Genomic DNA, 20,758 nt, shown 5'->3' on the forward strand with positions numbered 1-20,758 from the left:
TGGCACCATGGGGTCAACCGACAGTGAAAAGTCTCCTCTATCATTCTGGCCATATTGACAGTCAGTCATTAAAGAGAGCGTATTAAAATAAGGCACCTGACATCTTTTTTTTTTTTTTTTAAAGAATCTTATTTTATTAAATCAAAAGTACACATATCTACAAACTGTAGATCCATTTTCATATGGGTTTAGAAAGTACAGTACAATTAAAGTAGATCTCTTTTTTTTTTCCATGTGATATTTACAACTGCTTTTTTGTTGTTTTTCCAAAACGTATTGTATTCTTCTCCCGGTGTACTTCACAATCAATGGAATGAAAATGTGGTTGTAAAAAAGGGATGTAAATGACATGTGATGTGTTTTAAAAAAGGATTTCGGATTTTTTTTTTAAAAAAAAGAAAGAAAAAGGGGAATTGTTTTGACTGAAAATGCTACAAGTAAAGCATTCCCACCAAAGTCTGCTCCCTAGATTTCTGTATGACTTAAAGCTATCACTCGATTGAGAAAACAGCAGTATCTCCACATTTGAATGTCTCGACTCCTCCCGCTCGACAGTCTTCCATCATACAAGATCTTGCATCGACGAACCAATGCACAGTTTCCGACAAATGGAGCACGTCTTGTTTTTGGCTCAGTGAACGAAACAAAACAAATAACAAAAACCCCACACATTCAACTGTATGGGTTCTATATGGATGTCTGGAAATGACATTACACAAAAAAACGCAGAGGTCCAGGTTTCACAATGCATAGCTCAATCATGAGAGAGAATTGAGTATTAGCCGTTAAGACAAATGGTTGTGGTAGTCATGAGGTCCCAATAGATATTATAAAGGTGCAGGCAAGCAAAAACAGGATCCCCTCTCGATATTGTGCATGTAGGAGCTTGTCTTTTAGACTAGCAACAAATGTAAGGAGGAAAAAAATGGGGGAGAATGCAAACAGATTAAGACTCAACATCAATGTTAAATATCAGCAGAGGGTAAATGTCTACATCACGCAGGTCTAATCTAAGTATCTTGTGTTTTAAAAATACTGTTTAAAATTTGAGTTTGGGTGGCGACATACAATACAGTGTATACTGTGCCACAGGTGCCACCTAGCTGTCAAACAAGAGACTGACCACAATGAAACCTACATTAACACAACAGAACATACAATGACCTTTCTGAAGCTTTGATTGAGTCAGTCTTGACTTCAGAAAGCCATGGAAATATCACATTTTAGGTAAATTACAATTTGGCAGGGCAGTAGCATAGAAACAAAAGCTTGCAAATTCTTGTTTTAATGGCTACTAAAATAAATTAGGGGCATGTTTTGGGTGAACTAACACCAGGACAGCAGAACACCAGCAGTGAAATAGCAAAAGAGAGCAAGTCGTTTATAAAGAGGTGTAGTAAAATTTAAGGATTATCTAGGTATGCCCATTATATCTACCATTACCATGAACCAGTAGATCTAAAACATTATATATTTTTTTCCCAAAAAGTAATGTTTGTATTGTTGTATTGCGAAACTATCACTTGGCACAGACTACACACAAAACACAAGTTATTGGTAAAGTGCAAGGAGAATTGCATGGATAGGAGGGGGAGGCTTCACACTGCAACACGTCAGTGAGAAACCTCAGAGTGAACCACATAGTTTTAATTGCCGGTAACGTAACCAGAAACGTCATATAGCTTGAACATGAATCAGAGCTGCTACATGGATGCAAGTAATACTAAACCTCCACTCAGGTCAAATTAAAGGCAAGGCAACACTTTACTTTAAAACGGCCTTATTGCGGTGTATTAACCAATGGGAAATTATTTTAATTAGCATTGTCAGGACTGAAATTTCCCTAAATAATGTACTTACAAAGGGGGGACAAAACAGTGTAAGCACAAAAAATGTCTGCAATAATTAATAAATGAACATTATTGCGTACAATACTTTCCCATAGGTGACAACACAGGTGTTACTACACTGCAGAAAGGTAAACGTGGAAAAGTGTTACCCATGGTGACACCGTTCTGCAGAATGAGTGTCTTTTGACAGCCGACATTAATCTAAAAAGACAAACAGCTGGAATGTCCAACACATGTTTTGGGTTGCCAACCTGCCTTCAAGCTATTGCAAAGAGGCTTATGCATTGGAGGCAAATAGTCTGTTCATAAACATCTTACATAAAAAGTACAAGTAATGATCAGGGCAAGAAGAAACATGTATTTTCAGTTACATTAAATGATTGTCAAGGACTACATGCAAACCAAAGAGCAGAACTCAAATGGAAAATTTCTCAACCCAACTCTTTGATCCTTGACTGCATTATACTTGATATGATTCTGAAGTGCCCTTTACTGGAATGAAAAACAAGTTTGCACATACTTTACACATGCAGCAACTCTGTTTCACTGGAAACCAAGCCAATCAATCTCTGGTTGACGTTTACCACATAAACGGGCAAGAGGACTAATAAAAATAGATCTAAATATCACATTTGTATTCCAATCCCAAACCTTTGAGATTAATTAAACGATTTCTCCATCTAAATGGGGCTCCACTTTTAACAGTTGTGCTACCGGGTGAGTGAAGAATGGACGTGTAGTACGAAGAGACTAAAATCGGAAGGAAGAGGCTGTTTTTGTGTGATATGTAATATCTGGACGATACTCCTGGTCGAGTCCTCCACCAGTCAAGCGGTCTGACCCACAGAGCCGCTAGATCTCCTTAAGCTGGAAGAGATGCGCCACTGGAAGCCTTCAGAAGAAGAAGGGAGGAGGGACAGCCCTCCGCTTGCTGGGAGTTTAATGGTTTGTGTGGACTGGGAGGACAGGGAGAGAGAGGGAAGGGGGAGGAAGTGCTAGGAGCGAGCACAGTCCAGTTATGTCCTGCCTGCTGGCGGCCAGTATCTAAGGCCTTGGTCCTCAGAGTAGGCTGCAGCGGAAGAAGCTGCTCTTTTTCTGAGGCTCAGAGATCTTGACCCCATGACTGCTCCCCTGTGGCGTGTTGCCCTCCTGGAGCAAAGACACACAAACAAAACAGGTAACTGTTTACTCAACTGCTGCTTTCACCTGGTTTAGCTAGTTTCTTTATGTAAATCTTAATTTTCTTGTCCACAACTGGAAGCCACTGGCCATTCATTCTCAGAAGTTCAGAACTTAACAGTTGAAAAAGCATTTCATGTTAAGATACATAAGAGTGAAAAATACACACATCCTGTAGGTCAACAGGTGCCAGAGAGAGAACAGGACATAGTAGACAGAGGAGAGTCCACACACTGTATTTTATTAACACCACTAGGTGACGTTACAAGCTGTTATGTTCACCATCAGCTTGAAACGTCACTTGGTGCTGTTAATAAAATACTTATTTGGGAGCTATACAGTGTGTGGACTCTATTCTATCTACTATGTTAAGACATGTAAACATGTAAGATCTGATAAAACGTATTTAAACAATTCACGTGAGGTGAAATACTTGAGCTGTATTAACAAGGAAATAAAGTTACTCACCAATTTTGTGTCCATTTTTGATTTGATGTCTCTAGCAAGTGTCAAAAACGCCTATAAACAAAAACAAATATAGCACACACGTTACATTTACATTGCATTATTTAAGCATTTTATATCACACATAGAAGAATGGCTACTTACATTTTCCACATTGATGTTGGCCTTTGCACTGGTCTCCATGAACTTGATTCCATACTCTAATGCAAGCTGAAAGTAAAAGTGAAAGAAAACGTAAAATTTTTGTCTGGCGACATCATGTTTTTTGTGCAACTGTTTAACCAATACACTGGTGCACTAATATCCGCCAATACAGGCCTTTCAATTCATATTTTGGTATCAGTATTTGTTCCACCATTAAGATCACCACAAAAAATATGAATAAAAAATATTTTGGCCCAATGACTTATGGTTATTTTTATAATTTACTGTACACTAGACCTCAGAGATGAAAAAACAAAACAGTTGTTAGAATCCTAGAATGTGCGTGTTTTGAAATTGTGGTGGAGAATGTGATCTACAGACTAGAGATGTTACAATAATTCTGTTGATCAATAAAGATGCCACAAAGAAAAATACTCTGTCCCCCCCGAATTCTTGAGCTCAGACCCAAACATGCCCTACGAGTCAGGCCCTATGAAGTGGACTATGATTTTCAAAGCTACACATCAAATTCAACTTCCAGCAATCTCCTCACCTTCTCTCCCCTGTCTTTGGACACCTGCCGCTTGTCGTTGATGTCGCACTTGTTGCCGAGGACCATCTTCTCCACATCAGCTGATGCATGCTGGATCGACAGGGAAAATACATTTTAATATAAACAGGCTACATTGGGGGCACTGTCACAGATATTTCAAGCTTTGGGTAGCATATACCTCCTCTATATTCCTTATCCAGTTCTTGATATTCTCGAAAGACTTCTCGTTGGTGATGTCGTAGACAAGCATGATGCCCTGTAAAGAAGAGGAAATCAAAAACCTTTAAGATATTTTCCATTTATATGGTTGTTAAAGAGTGGTGGCTATCCTGAAAAGTGCATTTATGTTAGGTTGTTGTGTTGTAACCCCTGCAGATATGGATACCCACCATTGCTCCTCTGTAGTAGGCTGTTGTGATTGTTCGGAAGCGCTCCTGGCCAGCTGTATCCCTAAAAAGGATCATCAGAAATTTGATATCTGAAAGCAACCTTAACCACAAATGTATGTTATCCACACTAAACTAGGCAAGTGACATAGCACTGCTATCATGTTAACGACACCAGGGAAATAAAGATTAACTTACCATATTTGCAACTTTATTTTCTTGCCATCTAGCTCTATTGTCCTAATCTTGAAATCAATGCCTGCAGGGGATAAAGGAGGATCATCATGCATGTCATCATAACGTTAGCTAGCTAACTTAGGATAGCTGACACCCACTAGCTGACACTGCTGTCACACAATACGGTAGGAGCAATAAACAGTTATCCAGCTACTTATAGAGGTACAGATTATGAAAGTATATGGATAGACACCACAGCTCACTGTAATGGCTGTCATTTACAAGCTACGGATATCATGACTTTGCGGTTCCATACCAGAATGTAGCCTGGGCCTAAGGGGCTAATGCTATCTGGCTAACCGCTAGCTGCCAAGAGAACCGGCATTGCTGCTCCCGCAATAAATGCGGTAGCTAACTAACGTTACTTCACCATTAGCTCCATGCAATACACGTGAGGGACAGTGTTTAATCGTATGCTCCACTTTCAGTGCATTATATGACAACTATCCCAATGAATAACAAACGCTACATTACTGACACCAAGCAAATACTACCAGCTTTACGATAGCGTAACTCGCTCCCAGCAATTAGACCGGCCCGCACAGACAGACCATCGACGTTTTGTAAACACAGACACAAAGGCACAGTTTACATCAAGAAAGCCATACCTATGGTTGAAATGAACGTCGAGTTAAAGGCATCTTCTGAAAACCTGAACAGAACACAGGTCTTCCCGACACCGGAGTCCCCGATTAACAGTAATTTAAACAAATAGTCGTATGTCTTCGCCATACTTGATATTATTGCGGAAATCCCGCCCGGCGAAGCGGTGAACTGAATGTACAGAAATTACGCCCCCTGTTGACTAGGAATTTCCTAACCGTGTTGGACTCGTTACTCCAAAGGTAATCGGTTATTCACTACTAGTTACTCATTTCGAAAGTACTTGTATTACATTACTACAGTAATGTAGTAAATTGTAATGTACTACAGTAATTCGTTACCGCTATTCTTCTGGTACACTTCCGGTTTCCTCACAGTTTCCTCCTTACCTTCAGTTTCCTGTGTAACGTTACTTCTGTGTAAAAATGGCCAGGAAACCAAATAACGTTGATGTCCAAATTTCTTGTCCAACTTTCAATCGATCGTAATTAAAGTAATGAGAGTACAGAAAGCACTATTTTCTGTCATTTCGCATTTAGTTAAGCTAGTTAAATCGGTCTATTAGAAAACGAACCGGAGGTGGGTGGGGTACAGGCTAGTTTTTGGATAAGTTGACTTACATCTGATATTTAGAGTCACTTGTTCAACAAACTAAGGGATTTTTTTTATTTGTAGGCTAACTGTAACTTTATTACTGAAACTGAAATAGAAATCACTACTGGAGAAAGTCATAAAAGTAGCCTACTTATACTCAGTAACACCCATTACTGTCTGGGATCCATGGGACCTTCCATATGGGGCCAGCAGGGCACTATATCTCAATTTTTGTGTCTGGATAGTTCACTTTCTTAGTATAGCCCACTGACAAAGCTATGCAATATGGAGCATGTAAAGTTAAAGATGAATGCCACTCATAAAAACAAACAAACACCTAAGCTATGTTATTCCTTTGCCCCAGGACAGTTCAGTCAAAACTTGTGAACATGCACCTTTCTTTCCTAAAGCTAGAAACTAGTGAACTAACTAAGACAATGAATGGGGCAGTGACTTTGTTGACCCGTAATATTTTTGTGTGACTTCTTGCACCCAATGCGGTTGAAGTTTTGGTTCATATCTGTCAGCAATGCTAGAGTATGAGCTTGATTACAACTCAACTCAGTGACATCACAAATTCAAGGTGTGGTTTCTCTCTGATTTGAAAATGGGTGGCATTCCCTTTTAAGGGCAAGATCCCTCCCAAATTATCCTTTCATTTATGGCTTATGCTAGAGTAGGCTGATGTCACACAAAACATGCACAAACACATGCATAGGCACACACTCACAGAACACATTTCATCATCATCATCATCACCATCATCACCATCAACATCAGTTTTATTTGTGCTCAGAGTTTCATCTACAACACAATTTCCAGCACCAAAACTGAACAGGCTATTGCTCATATGGACCCAAAACCGTCACAAAACATAAATATAAAAAAGGGGGGTGCATACGTTTTCACAACCAGAAATAAGAGTGAAAACCCAGTTACAGAGAATGGATGGAATGTAGAAAATATATTTTCACGACAAGGTTTTTTTTTTTGTTTTTTTTTCTGTTTCTCATTCTTCTTGGCATTTTACAAGCTATTCAGCTCTTGCAGTGTTTGGTCCAGGACTTGGTGCATTCCCAGGTTTTCCTCTTTTGCAGTTGATAGGTTTTCTGTAATAAAAAAGTAGCAGATATAAAATACAGAGGAGAGATCAGTCGATTCACATAAGGTCAGTGAACTTCAATGTAGAATATTGGCCTTGTTATTGCCGGCACTTTGTTTTAAGCATAGCAATACCAATCCTGTTCGTATTACTGAGGCATTTAGAATGATAGCAGATATGCAAACGGTAAATTAAAATGACAGAAGACAGGGTAAAATAGAAATATCTTTATTGAGCTTTAGTTTAAAGAGTTTAAAGGAGCGGGGAGGAGCAAGAGCACAGGGGGAAAAGAAGAGGCAAAGTGTTTCCAAACAATGGAGACAGAAGAAAAAAAGTCAAAGCATAGTAGGCTAAACACAAGGTTTACAAGGTGTTCATATCATTGAGGGCATGATCCAGCTCCTCGCTGATAGCCTTGTATTTCAGCTTCTGAGTGTACAGTTCATCTGCAGGTCAAAGGTCAGGCAGGGCAGAGGGGAAGCAGGTGGAGCAGGTTCAGAGGAAAACGCAGAGTGGTACAGAGGCAACAGAGGGAAACCAGGGAGAGAGAGGAAGAAAGTTAAGAACAGTAAAAGTTTGAAAAATAAGAAAAAAGTTGAGTAAAAAAACAGAAAAGAGAGATGAAATGTTGAAAACGACTGGACCGTACCTTCTAAGTCATCTATGGTCTTTTCCAGCTTGGCCACTGTCCTTTCTGCGAATTCAGCGCGGGTCTCCGCCTTTGAAAAGACAATAGCCATGTATTAAGTGAACAATCATTTAGACACAGCTTACCTTCCTTTGAAAATGGAGCTTGAGCAGACATGGACCCACCTCTTTAAGCTTGTCATTCAGCACTTTGATCTCCTCCTCGTATTTGTCTTCTTTTTCAGAGTACTGCAGAGAGGCAGAAACAGAAATTGTTCCATCATCAAAACATTAAATATCAACATGTGTGATAGAGCGCCACAGAAAATAAAGCACAGGGATGCAATAAAACCCACATACACTGAGTTTACACACCTTGTTATTTGTGAAAAAAAAATGTTTATCCACCTTTTCAAGCTCAATCTTTATGATATAAATGAATAGAATATATTAGACTGATGTTAGTTGATGAAATTTGTTTCTTTTCAAGCTAATTTGATGTAAATTAATACTATTATGAAAATTTAGCAGTGTTTTTGGTTGCTTGCCTGGAATTCAGTGTTTAACCACCTTGTTGTTTAACGTTTAACCGTTGATAAAGAGCAAATGAGTAAGGATGGTGGCAGCCTAGCAGTTAGAAAGAAAGGTTTTGAAGGTCGCGGTTTCAAACCTCAGGGCCGACTGGGGAAACGTGGGTGGGGAAACTGAATGAGTAACACTTTCCCCTCCTTTAGTATACCTTCAAGGCACCATTGAGCAAGGCACTTAGGCCCCTACTGCTCCAGTGGCCCAACAGGAGAAAACTGGTTGTACTGGGAAACTCCCATAAGTGTGAATGTGTCCAATTGCTTGAATGTGAAGCAGGGTGTTGCCAGAAGAGAAAATGTGTGTTCAGTCAACTTTCCCTGGATAAATAAAGGTAAAAAAAGACCAACAAAAAAAACACTTGCCTTATCAGACTGAGCCTCTAGAGACTTCAGGTTGTTGGTGACATTCTTCAGCTCCTCCTCCAGGTCACCACACTTACTGTATGAAAGGAGAAATACGTCTTTTTAATTGATTATTGATTATTTGTGAGTATTACCTGAGGTTGTTTAGGTTTAAAATTCTATAACAAATGATACTAATGAGACAGATGAAAGATGAAAGATTGAGGAATATGAAAGATACAAAAAAATCCATAAGTTGGTTTGTCATTGTAGTAACAACTTACTAACACCCACAAACAGACGGGACACACACAGACAGGCTGTTCAATGTATTTGTGCTTACAGTTCTGAAATTTCCGCCCTCTCCTCTGCTCTCTCCAGCTCACCCTCCAGGATCACCAGTTTACGGGCAACCTGACACAGGAGACACATAATATCACAGCTGAGGGGAAAGTAACACACAAAAACACATCGGCGTTTTCATTCATCTGAAAACTGTCAGCCAACTAAATCGAGGAACGTTCTGCTGGTACCTCTTCATATTTGCGGTCAGCCTCCTCAGCAATGTGTTTGGCCTCTTTGAGTTGCATCTCCTGAATCTCCATCTTCTCCTCGTCTTTCATCGCTCTGTTCTCGATCACCTTCATGCCTCTGATGGTGAGGAAGATACACAGTGTTAGCCTTTAGCTCAACCATACCACCTGCAGAAGATGCTGCATCGATGGACCGAATACAGAAGATGACAAGAAAAGAGGCGATGAGATCAAATTTCTCAACATTTATTATATAAAAGTGATACGGCATCTCAAATACTTACATTGCTTATCATGTTTGGGTTCAATTCACTTTCAATTCAATCACTTGAAATCACAAATTGAAACTACAATTCACTTACTAATGATACAATACACCCTTCACTCTAAGTCATTCATAGGCTGGACATTAGGCTATAATCTATTTATGACCAATGTTTTTTTTTCAATTTGGAAGAAAATCAACTTCCTGAATTGACTGACTTGAATTTAACTCAACTGTGTTGCTATTGCTAAATATAACACAGAGCATATTTTCTAGTGTTAATAAGTGTTAATTTTTCAGTGACAATTATTTGAACTTGACAAATGTTGATTGGAGAATTGTTTGTCCAGCTGATGTGGCTCTAGGTAGCTGTTCAAAACAATTTAAAAGTGTTGAATTAACTCTCATGGGTGTGGACTTAGATAAACAGTGGGAAAGTGTTGATTTTTAACACCCTCTGAGTTAAAATACCACTGAGGATTTTGCTGTGCACTGAGGCCAGCACTGAGTCTCACCTTTCACTCTCATCTGCAGCCTTCTCAGCCTCCTCCAGTTTCTGCAGGGCTGTGGCCAGTCGCTCCTGGGCACGGTCCAGCTCCTCCTCCACCAGCTGGATCCTGCGGTTCAAAGATGCCACATCGCCCTCGGCCTATAGGAGCACAGGGAGAGGTCAGAGGTCACAGGTCAGCCAGGAAATGTGCTGTTGCCACAAAAAGAGGAAGGACCACTACTTATGTGGGGCAAAGCCAAAAATTCAAAATTGGCTATGTTTTAACAGATCGTTGATCTCAAATATGTTGTTTTTTGGCTCTATTTAAGGATAGGTCCTCAGTAAGGTTAGGGTTTGGTATATATGTGATCAATTTAAGTGTAATCAATTTTATTGGTGAAAATCATGATGAGTTCCGACACTACCCACAAAAAGAGCACCATCAGCTTGTATTTGAGCAACATTTCCTCCATATTTCACTCTGGCTGACAACAAAGAACTTTTGACTTTGAACAAACGGTCGTGTAAAATGTGCTGATGCAGAGTAACGAAATGACTGACAAAGTTTCAGCCCTGATATACTTTAAGTGCTACAGCTGTTCCATGTATGTAAAGTAAACACACTGTGTGTTTGGGGGATGACAGATTGCTACTTCTCAGTCTGTTTCCTGTGGGGCTGATAGCACAGATAACCATGTCTGCTCCCTCTTCCTGTGTAGGCTGAAGAGCAGCGAGGATGAGAGCTGACTTTTTCAAAAATGTGTCAAATGTTGTTTATTCAAAAGGCTCTTTGAGGAAAAAAAAAACAAAGCCTATTTAATGACTGACCAAAGAGAAATAAACCCACTTCGAATATGATAAGCCAGATGTCGAAAACAGCTGTGCAAATGGGAAAAAAAAATCCGAATTTAAAAGTCCGATTAATGTATTCCCATATAACGAACACACATTAACTAGGCCTGACCATCCCAGTGTATTCAGCACAAAGTCAAACATTTAATTGGGATACTCTTGAGGGCGCCAGATACGAAAAAGAGCCTATAGTAATCCTATAATACATTTTAGAAGGATACTATACAAGTATCACAGCCAAAGTAGGAAGTCTGTATAGGAATATTATAGGGATACCATATGGTCACTATTGAGCACCACAGACACACTTCAAGTGCCTATAGGAATATTATAGGAATATTATAGGAAGATTATAGTGATTTTCCGAGAGAGATCGTCTACCTGTCCAGCCTTACACCCGGAATTTGCATAAATATATAGGCGTTATTGTTTATATTCCCCCGAAAAAACGCACCACAGGTATGTGAGCGTCAACACCAGAGCTTTAAATGCAACTCAGGTCGGATTAATGATGAATAATCTCACTTTTTCGCGCAGTTCCCGTTCACTGTCCAACTCCCTTTGTATTTCCAGTGTGCGATCCTCTGCTTCATCCGCTTGTTGCTGAAGGGCCTGGATTTTCTTCTTCACCGCATCCATAATCTCCAATCTTTGTTTTATTAGAGGTTAAAAACAAAAGGAGCCAACTGCTAGTGTAGATTTTGTCTTGCTATGTCCAAACTTTATAGCTGATTAGCGCAAAAGTTGCAGCCTACTTAGAGGAAAACTTTGTTAGGCAGGAAATCAGGGAGCAAGCAGCGGTGGGATGGGAAAAAAGGGTTGGGAGTTTTCAGGAAATTTATGGCCAGATCCTCCAATCCTGGGAAGAAGCTTGACTCAGATGACATCACAGGATTTAGGAGGGGAGGAAGGGAAGGCTCCTAGCGTTTTTTTTTCCCCACAAAAGAGGTGTGTCTGTATGTGTGTGTGTGTGTGTGTGTGTGTGTGTGCGTGCGTGTATGTGTGGGTTGGATTTGACTCTACCATTGTGGACTTATATGGCAAGTTTAAGGTGTTGCTTAGGCTGCATTTTTCTGCTCTAATTGGAGAGAGAGAGACAGTGGGAGAGAGAGGGAGAGAGAGAGAGTGTGTGTGTGTGTGTGTGTGTGTGTGTGTGTGTGTGTGTGCGTCACATCTGAATCATATAGCCTATCTAATCTGAATCATAAAATATAAGATTGTGTCAGAGAGAAAGTGTGAGAGAGACTTGTACACGGACTTTTACAAATCAAAGGTTCAAAGATTTACTTTCAGAAGAGTGTGTGTGTGTGTGTGTGTGTGTGTGTGTGTGTCTTTAACAAGGGTTGTTGACCTGCAGCCGGTTGGAATGTAAATTGATTTGCTTGTTGCATACATGACCTGCAGCCATTGGGTGGCGACACATTCCTTCAGGCTCCCTTTCCCCCTCCTCCTCCTCTTCCTCCTCCTCCTCCTCCTCTTCCTCACTTTCCTGAGTAGGGTTCGATTTGTAGTCTCTTTCCATCTATGTTTATCTATCAAAACACTTTTGGTCTTTTTTTAAGCTAAGGTTGCGATCAGATTTTATCCAACTTGACTGTTCGCACAAAAGTAGTCAAAAAAAAGTAGAGGGAGTACCAGACACGACTGCTAAAAAGCGTAGGGATCTGCAGGGGATCTGATAGGTCATCTGAGACGGAAATCATTTGTAATCTGACCTTTGACCTTAGAGACCTTATCTCACCCGCTTTCACTGGGACTCGTTTCAGCGATAACCCTGTGTAAACCACTATGGAAGTAAGATGACTTTTGGTGTCATTCTCAATAATTTTGAGATTTTGAAAGCTATTACTGTGTTTTCTCAAAACTCTCCAACAATGTAAACTAAACCCAGTCTGCTTCTGTCTGTCTCCAGGGCTTTTACAAAGATTTATCTCACTGAATCTTTCCTATTTAATAAAAGAACATTTACTCAAATCTCTTCCCCTATTTGCAGACTGAGGTCTTAATAGAAAAGCAACGTTTGAGCCACTTAGATCTGAATGCGACTGCCTCTCACATAAACCCAATACATACTGTATTAAGGTGCACTATCACTCACCACTGTACACCGACAAGGTATGTACTGTAAGGCCAAACAGAGGAGATTGTAATATCCCCACCGGAAAAGGCCAGAGCATTGATTTCATTAGACACTGCAGTATGGGGTTCTCTGTTTGCTTAAGCTGCATTCCTGGGATTCCTGGTCGGCTACAGGCTGGCCAAGTTTTGTCTGTGCTTGAGAAATAGTTCTGTTACAGACTCTGTGAGCCACCAACAACTCAGCCATACCCAACACTGAGTGGATATGAAGACACCAGTTAGTCATGTCTGAAGGATTTGTTTGCGATGTCTTTAACAGCGGCCTATTCATTAGGTAATGCTGCGTTGTGGTTGATCAGTAGGTGTTGAGCAGCAGCTTGAAAGTGGCTGTAACATGGACTTTGATGTAAATAGTTCTCACAGTATGTGTCTGTGTTTAATGTAAATAGAGCTCAGGGGGTTTGCCTTTCTAATCCAATCTACCAGCAACCCCAGACAGAAGGGTAATCTTGATTGTTTTGTCATGTTAATTGTTGTTGTTTTTTGTTTGTTTTGAGGTCAGTTGATTTTATAAATCTGCTGCATCTTCTTTCTGTGTTTTTAAATCATTATGTGGTCTGAACATCACTGTTTTTATCACTCTTCTTCTATGTTCCATCACTGTGCAACTAAACTGAACTAAACTAGGTGAGTCCAGGCATGGCCCTTTGTGGGAGTGTATACAGTAAAAACAAAGTGAGAACCATTAATTATTGAATTCAATTTTTTTTTTCTTTAAACCATTTTGATGGAATAGACCTCCTGTTTGCACATCTTGATTGTGTCTTCATAGCTAAATCTGTCCACCTATGGAGCGATGTGTAACTCAGTCCATCTGAGAGAGTGGATATTGATACTTTATAAGACCGAACCCCAGAACTTGTGGTGTTCCACTGTAATGTGGGTAATGTGTTTCAGATGGCTCCTCGGGAGCCTTGTGGGGAACTCACATCTGTGGCCTTTTTCTCCGACAGTTCCAGTTTCTCCTGAGCATCCTTCAGGGCCTCAGAGTACTTGTCCAGCTCATCCTCGGTTCCCTTCAGCTTCTTCTGCAGAGCCAGCAGCTCATCCTCCAGCTAAAAAGAAGGCAGATACAATAGAAAGTCAGGAAGGATCCAGTAAAAGCTGCCTGATGTTAGGTACACGCTAAGTACGCATCAATTAAATACTGTAAGACATCATTCAGCTTTGTTTTTTAGGAAAGTGGAAAACTGCAATATCTACAGTTTCACAGTTTTTGTGAATACTGTTGTTATTTTCCAGGCAGGAGATGATCAGTCTGGGTATAATCAAGTGTAGGAGAGTGGGAATGCTCATTAGTTAAACCTTTTAAATGATAGCCACTTAAGAAGACTTGGTCAATACTCATAAGCACTCAGACGTAGGTGCTTAATAAATACCAACCCAGATTTCTCCTTGTTGTGGTTGGATTCTGTACCTGCTTTTCTGTGTAATGTATATTGATATTGAGCCTAATGTAGTTAGTGCAGTGTATTTTCAGTGCCTTCTGTCAGCCTCACCGTGCTCTGATGTCCATCCCATCAGAGCCAGGAATAGCAAAGAAAGCATCACTTAGCACTGCTTGAATCCCTGCCACCCAAACAAACTAAAGAGCTCTGCGTAATCTTCTAGGATTTCATGCTGACTGTCTCTTGATGTCTAAGATTCGCTGCCGGCTGCATATGTGCAGTGTAAGTGACAACTGTCAGTCCCTGCGTTCTCCCAGAGTGCGATCGGGGCATCGGCCGCCACGAGAGAGGATTCCTTCCACTTGCTTCAATGTAGATCCTGGCTTTGTCCGCGCCTCACCAACTCCCTGCTCTCTGGCATTCCAGTCGTACCACCATGATGACACCGCCTCCTTCTGCGCAATAATTACCTTTATTTAGACGCCTCATATATCCTATTACATCTCCGGATTCTGCTCTGCTTGTATCAAGTGGTAAAAATTCACTATCATTAAGTCAAGTCCTTGAAATATCAAGTTGTGTGAAGTTCAGCAGGTTTAAAGCCCTGCAGCACTAAATATGGGCATGTGGACGTTTGATGCCAAGCGGGGCGAGGTTCTCTTTTGGTATGTTGCAGACTCTAACTCAGATAAGGATGCTGGGTAATGCAGCACCCCAGAGTCCTGTAAGTCCCACCAAAGTGAGGATCAGAGCAACAGCTGCTATAGTTGGATTTTTATTCCGGCAGCACTGCTCCTGGTCGGTTTAAGTAATCCCTCTGGCTCACCGTGTGTAATATGTCTACCAGTCGCCAGCCTGCCAGTCTGTGTGCTCGTCCCTGTGGGCATCCTCCACCTTCTCCTGCCCAGCAGAAGACAGGGCCCTGGGGTCCAGTACCAGCTGCTGTCTGTTTGTATTTCTGGTTGCAGCATTTGGTGCTTTGGGAAATACTTGACATTTTGGGTTGGGTCCCAACAGATTGTACAAGAGGTTTTTTTTAGATACCGCACAATAACTAATTATTATTCAAATGGAGAAACTCCAACATTAACATATTAATGTGCTATGTAAATAGCAAATTAATTACATTTCTTTTTCACAAAAAAATCACCCTAAATTGAATTTCATCCTGTATGGTTTATCTGGTGATTGGACAAATAAGGCTAGAAGATAACAGATAAAATAAACAAATGACAGAAAACTATTTTCAAGTTTGTGCAAAAAGAAGCAACTAGACATAACAATACTTTTGATGTCTTTTGCCATTCCAGATTCAGTAATTTCAGCGTTATACATGAGCACTTTATTCTCTTTCTGGAAGTTTTACCATTAGATCCATTGCATCCATCCTACATCCTACTGTCCCGTTAAAACCCACCAGCCACGTCTCACCTGCTTGCATTTATCCTCCGCTGCCTTCTTGTCAGATTCAGCCTGTTCTGCCCTGTCGATGGCATTCTCCTTGTCCAACTTCAGCATCTGCATCTTCTTCTTGATGGCTTCCATGGTGGCGGTTGGGTTTCAGCGACTCAAAGGCTTCAGAAAGGAGAAAAGCTATTTCAGATGTTCAGTGGAAGACCCTCAGCTTCCCTCACGAGGTCCCAAGGTTGACAGAGAGAGCAGGCAGCAGATGTAGAGAGGAGGAGAGAGGGAGAGCTAAGAGCGAGTGAGCGAGGGAGAGGAGGATGCAAACTGAGACTCGGTGGAGCTCTATGTGATTTAAACTTGACTGGAGGTTTGGACGGCCCCAGTCCCTAGTGACAGCCCTTTCCCACCGTTTACCCCTTCCGCCACTCCCCGCCTTGGCTACCCCTAGATCGCGCTGTGCCCCCCTCCCTAATCTAAACTTCAGCTCTCTAAGGCTCTTGGAGGAATGGCCTGGTGTCGACGTTTTGGCAATATTCAGCCCGTCTCCTTATTTGGATTGTGGTTTCTTTTGCTCTTTTTTTTTTTTTACAGGAGAGGAATAACAGATAGGCAGAAGGAGAAAGGCCCAAAGCTCAGACATCAAAAGGACATTGTTCATATTAACGGGGTAGTAATATGAGTTCCTGAATGTTAAATTTTTTTTCCCCTTTGGGCTGCATATCTATACGCCTGTGTTCGGGCTGAGGAATGTTCAAATTGATGTTAATACCAGAGTTGGTTAGGAAGGACATAGTTCTCATTCTACCACCGAATGAAAAAGGGCTGTATGGAAAATGATCCAGCCAAAGAAAATTAGGGGAAAGAACCGACTGCATATTCTCTAGGCTAGGAAGCAGCTTTTTACAGTTGAGCTACAAAGACACAAACTACAGCTCCTCAGCAATTAAGATCCTCTTAATTACTATTGGTTTGACAAACCTTTATTTAGATGTGTTTTCTGTAATTTCTAAGGCGTGCAATATAATAATCATTGTTGATTGAGGGGTACAATACTTGCACTGTTGAGATGGTTTACAGGAAATAGATTTTTATAATAGAGTTTGTGAGATGTTAGGAAGACAGGGACATGCCATGACACTGAGACCAGGCTCTTGATACTGAGGTTTAGGCTTAGGTTTAGTTTATTTGCACATCCATGCAAAAGATAAAATCAGAAACCAAATGACAACAAAAGCTCAACAAGGAGGATAATTGCAGAAAAACAACAAAATGTGTAAAGAAGATAGAAGGGAAATGAAAGAATTTGATTGCATTTATAATTTTGTTTTATTACATTTATTTATGAGTAGTCCTGGTGCAATCAGTGATAAAAGTGAAATTGTGGTAGTGAGTGGGACGAAGTATGTGTGTGTGTGTGTGTGTGTGTGTGTGTGTGTGTATGAGGGTGACATCACCACCAATGGGCCTGTTTGCTTGTTTGCAGCTCTCCAGCTTGCTGTGCTCGCTGTGCCAGCTGCCCCGGCTAAAAATAAAGACTACAAGGAAATTCAAAGAACAGTGAGGCGTACAGTGGTCATTTAAGTAAAGCCCAAGGATAAACCTCAAAGAATGTGCCTCTTATTGTTAATGTTGCCTTTAGATGAGTAAATATGCCAGCAAGTATCCAACTGAATCGGTCACTGCTCCTGTAGGTGCTCCCTTGGTCAGTTTGAACAGGACTTAACGGGACTTGTTTAGCAACGCAGAGTTCACTGCCCAGGAACACTGAAATGAAACCAAACCTCACAATCTGTGGTTTCCCACAAGTATTTTAAGTTGGAGGAGTGTATGTCAAAGTATCTATGCTCATACACATGTTAGGTGAGAGGTCAGAACCAGATCCGCCTCATATCACATTCGTAGGTGGATCAAAACTATGTTCTGCACACAGTGTGGAATGTAAATATTGTCTTTAGGCATCTCGCCTTTTCAGAAGTCATATCACTCTGAGGAAATATGCCAAATCTTTGTCAATAGATACATAGAACCATAAATCTTTACTCGTCTTTTAAAGAGTAAGAGGTCAAAGGTAAGCAGCTCTATAACCATTCTCTTTAACAAGGAGAGGAAATGCAGCCTTTTTTGGCGCAAGTTTATGAAAGTGGTGGCAGTAATTTGTTAGCTTTACAATCCTGGAGTTAGCTCAAACTTACAACATGACCTGCAATGATATGAGTGGTGACTGTGTCGACACTGTGCCTTATTTGGTGTGTCGGCATGCTGGGTTGACACATTGTTGTTACAACGCATTGCTCAGATACAATTCTGACACTTTAATGTAGCGAATATTGATTTTGGAAGCAGATATTCTTTTTTAAAGATCATTTCTTTCAAAAATCAGAAGAAAATTGCCCTCTTCAGGTTGTTTATTGAGCAGAAAGAGGCTTGGACCAGTACCAGGAGAGGAGGAGAAGAGAGGGAGTGAGAGGGAGATAGAGAGAGACACACAGACAGACAGAAAGAGAGAGAGGTGGTAAGGGAGAGAAATAGAGACGGAGTGAATCAGACGTGGAGTGAGAGAAATCAGAACCCTCCCACAGGAAACCAAGCTAAACTCCTCTTCTCCTTGTATGGTAAAAACTCCCCCAAAAGCCACAGGGTCGCCTTGGGAGTAGAGTCAAAGTACTGCTAAGTATAAATCACAAAGCTATGGGAATGGTGCAGCGGATTAGACTGTGTGTGTATGAGCGCTACCAGGAAGAATACAAACTAGTACATTTCCCATTTCTAGTGTGAAGTATTTGATATCATGCACACATGAAATATGGGCATTGGTCAGGTGCATGATAATAATGTGTTGAATTTTTCCAATCCACATTGTACGATAGAGCAAGAGCGAAGATTTTATACCGCTGCACACCCACAGAAGAAGTTGTTTTTATTATATTACTCGGTGACGTAACGAGTGACGACAGACATCACCTAATGTTGCCTAACTTTGCTCTGGCAGTACCTGATGTTGGAACACCTGTATGACTGAAGACTGATTCATAGCGTATTCACCGACACTAATCCATCATAAGCGCACTCTGACTCAACCAAAGTAAACAAGTCAGCCCATTTCAGCTTGGAGGCTTCTGTGCGAACATGTCAGTTCGTTACACAACACCATCCGCTGATTCTCAGGTGGAGACTGACACGGTGTATAGTTCGGAAGCATTTGAGGGCGATGTCCATGTGTTATATTTGGCTTTGCAACTCAGTCCAGTTGGATCTACCATGTCTTGTGGCAATGTCTACACTTCATCTTATCAGCCAAGGGATCAGAGCGCTGTCACTTTGATGAAACACAGTTGTCCCCCACAAGCCTGGTGTTGAAAGGCTTCTTCACACTGCAGGAGTAGGGTCCTGCAGTGTGATGGTACTACTCAGTGTTCACTCTCAAAACCCACTCTCAGTTACATCCATAATTTGCCAAATGTCAATACCCTAAGCTGATTTTTCATGTTGGCATTTTCACAAACCTACCCTCCTGTTCATTCACATGTGACATGTTGTCTTCCATTCAGCTGAGCCATATATCCGTTATCAAGTTGTCTGTCATCACTGTAACCAGCCCTATTTAGAGATTCTGTTTGCCACACTCTGGGAGGAGGAATACACTGTAGTGAAACCAGAGAAAAGTAACAAGTACTTTTGTTACTGTACTTGAGCAGACTTTTAGGCTAATGCTATTTTTAAAGTCTGTGCTACTTCAGTAACTCCACCAGTAATTCTGTATGTAGGCTATAATACTCCAACTTTGTCATAAGTGGTATATTTTTAGATATAAGAAGCAGCAGTTCTTCTACTAACATTTCAGTACTCCGTCCACCTCTGATGAAATCATAATGTCCTCCTCTGTCAGTGTTCCTAGTTTACATACGAACCTGTTTGACACATCTCAGCAGTTACAGTCAGTGGGTTGGTCGAGTTAAAGATTAGAGTCAGGAGACTGCTTCACTCTTTGGATGATCTATCTCACGTCTAAATAGAGGGAAATGCTGCTCTCTTGTGGTAAAAATCTTAGTGGCACAGCAGCTTTTTTCTTTCATGCAAATAAAATATCTAGTATAGACTATATGATAACTATAATATTATTGTAATTCAATCATATGTCTCTCTTACCAATAAAGCAAAATGCATAGCACATTTGACGACCAATATTAACTCTACAGGAGGACCTTAATGGAAAAGCATGGTTACTTGTAGGATGTTTTACTGAAGTGATGATACATTTCTTATTCAGATCCCTAAAAGGAAAAATACTATGACATAAAATGAGATATTGGTGTAAAACTTGTATTACAGATCAACCATCCCTCCTCAAAGCAGCAGGGGGAGCTGCAGGATAAAAGACAGTGCTGATGTCTGCTGTCACGCCAAAGAGGGAACAGAAGGAAGCCAGTTAACAGGATTTAGAAACCTTGGAGGCATTTGCGGTTCTGTTTGTATTTTGGAAGTGCATGAGTGTGCATGACCATGAAATGCAAAGCCAGCATTGAAATCCATTAGCTATGGAGGGACCTACACTGGCTGCTTCACATTATTTGAGGATGGAACAAGGAACCACCAATTTACCACACACTCACACGCACACGCACACTGTTTCTTAAGAAATCCTGGTACAGAGAGTAAAGAGACATGTTGCAGTGTCTTCTGCTAATAACCTGAATGATGGTCACCTTGTGTCAGTCAGCTGTAGAATGCCAGGACTCTCCTCAGCATCAGACTCGTGTTTTGCCTCCATGTTTTTGTCACTGTGAAAAAAGAATTGTTTTGATGTATCGCACGTTTGTGTTACTTTTCAACACAAGATATGCTAATTACAACATTATGTTATGTCAACATGTGTTGTTATTCATGTTCAAAAGTTCAAGTTCAGGTTTGTTTATTTATATAGGCCTTTATCACAAGCATGTCTCAAAGGACTGTACAGAGAATGAGCCTAGCTAAATCTAACTGATCAACAATCAACCATAGAACAGAATGATATG

The 20,758-nt window shown here is 40.8% G+C and overlaps 2 protein-coding genes across 6 annotated transcripts; both read right to left on the reverse strand.

Annotated features, from left to right (window-relative positions):
• Positions 1 to 753: 753 nt before the first annotated feature.
• rab8a (RAB8A, member RAS oncogene family) lies at positions 754 to 5,734 on the reverse strand. Its single transcript, XM_071520581.1, has 8 exons — positions 5,423 to 5,734; positions 4,776 to 4,836; positions 4,581 to 4,641; positions 4,370 to 4,447; positions 4,192 to 4,281; positions 3,639 to 3,704; positions 3,498 to 3,548; positions 754 to 2,999 (listed from the first exon to the last, which is right to left on the reverse strand). The coding sequence occupies exons 1-8, from the start codon at positions 5,544 to 5,546 to the stop codon at positions 2,910 to 2,912; spliced, it is 621 nt and encodes a 206-aa protein (XP_071376682.1). The 5' UTR covers positions 5,547 to 5,734; the 3' UTR covers positions 754 to 2,909.
• Positions 5,735 to 6,775: 1,041 nt separating this feature from the next.
• LOC139645016 (tropomyosin alpha-1 chain-like) lies at positions 6,776 to 16,076 on the reverse strand. 5 transcript variants are annotated; one of them, XM_071520584.1, is made up of 9 exons: positions 15,768 to 16,066; positions 13,878 to 14,003; positions 9,983 to 10,116; positions 9,203 to 9,320; positions 9,013 to 9,083; positions 8,691 to 8,766; positions 7,927 to 7,989; positions 7,763 to 7,832; positions 6,776 to 7,120 (listed from the first exon to the last, which is right to left on the reverse strand). In XM_071520584.1, the coding sequence occupies exons 1-9, from the start codon at positions 15,879 to 15,881 to the stop codon at positions 7,038 to 7,040; spliced, it is 855 nt and encodes a 284-aa protein (XP_071376685.1). In that variant the 5' UTR covers positions 15,882 to 16,066; the 3' UTR covers positions 6,776 to 7,037. The 5 variants fall into 5 exon arrangements, with proteins under 5 accessions (XP_071376685.1, XP_071376687.1, XP_071376689.1 ...); XM_071520585.1 differs by having other exon boundaries at positions 7,092 to 7,559; positions 15,768 to 16,076; XM_071520586.1 differs by lacking the exons at positions 13,878 to 14,003; positions 15,768 to 16,066 and adding an exon at positions 11,335 to 11,635.
• Positions 16,077 to 20,758: the final 4,682 nt, after the last annotated feature.

The sequence above is a fragment of the Centroberyx affinis genome, unplaced genomic scaffold (genome assembly GCF_046629955.1).
Source record: "Centroberyx affinis isolate AG114_WGS23_722 - 3 ecotype Tasmania unplaced genomic scaffold, CSIRO-AGI_Caff_v1 ptg000810l_1, whole genome shotgun sequence".
Lineage (NCBI taxonomy): Eukaryota > Metazoa > Chordata > Actinopteri > Beryciformes > Berycidae > Centroberyx > Centroberyx affinis.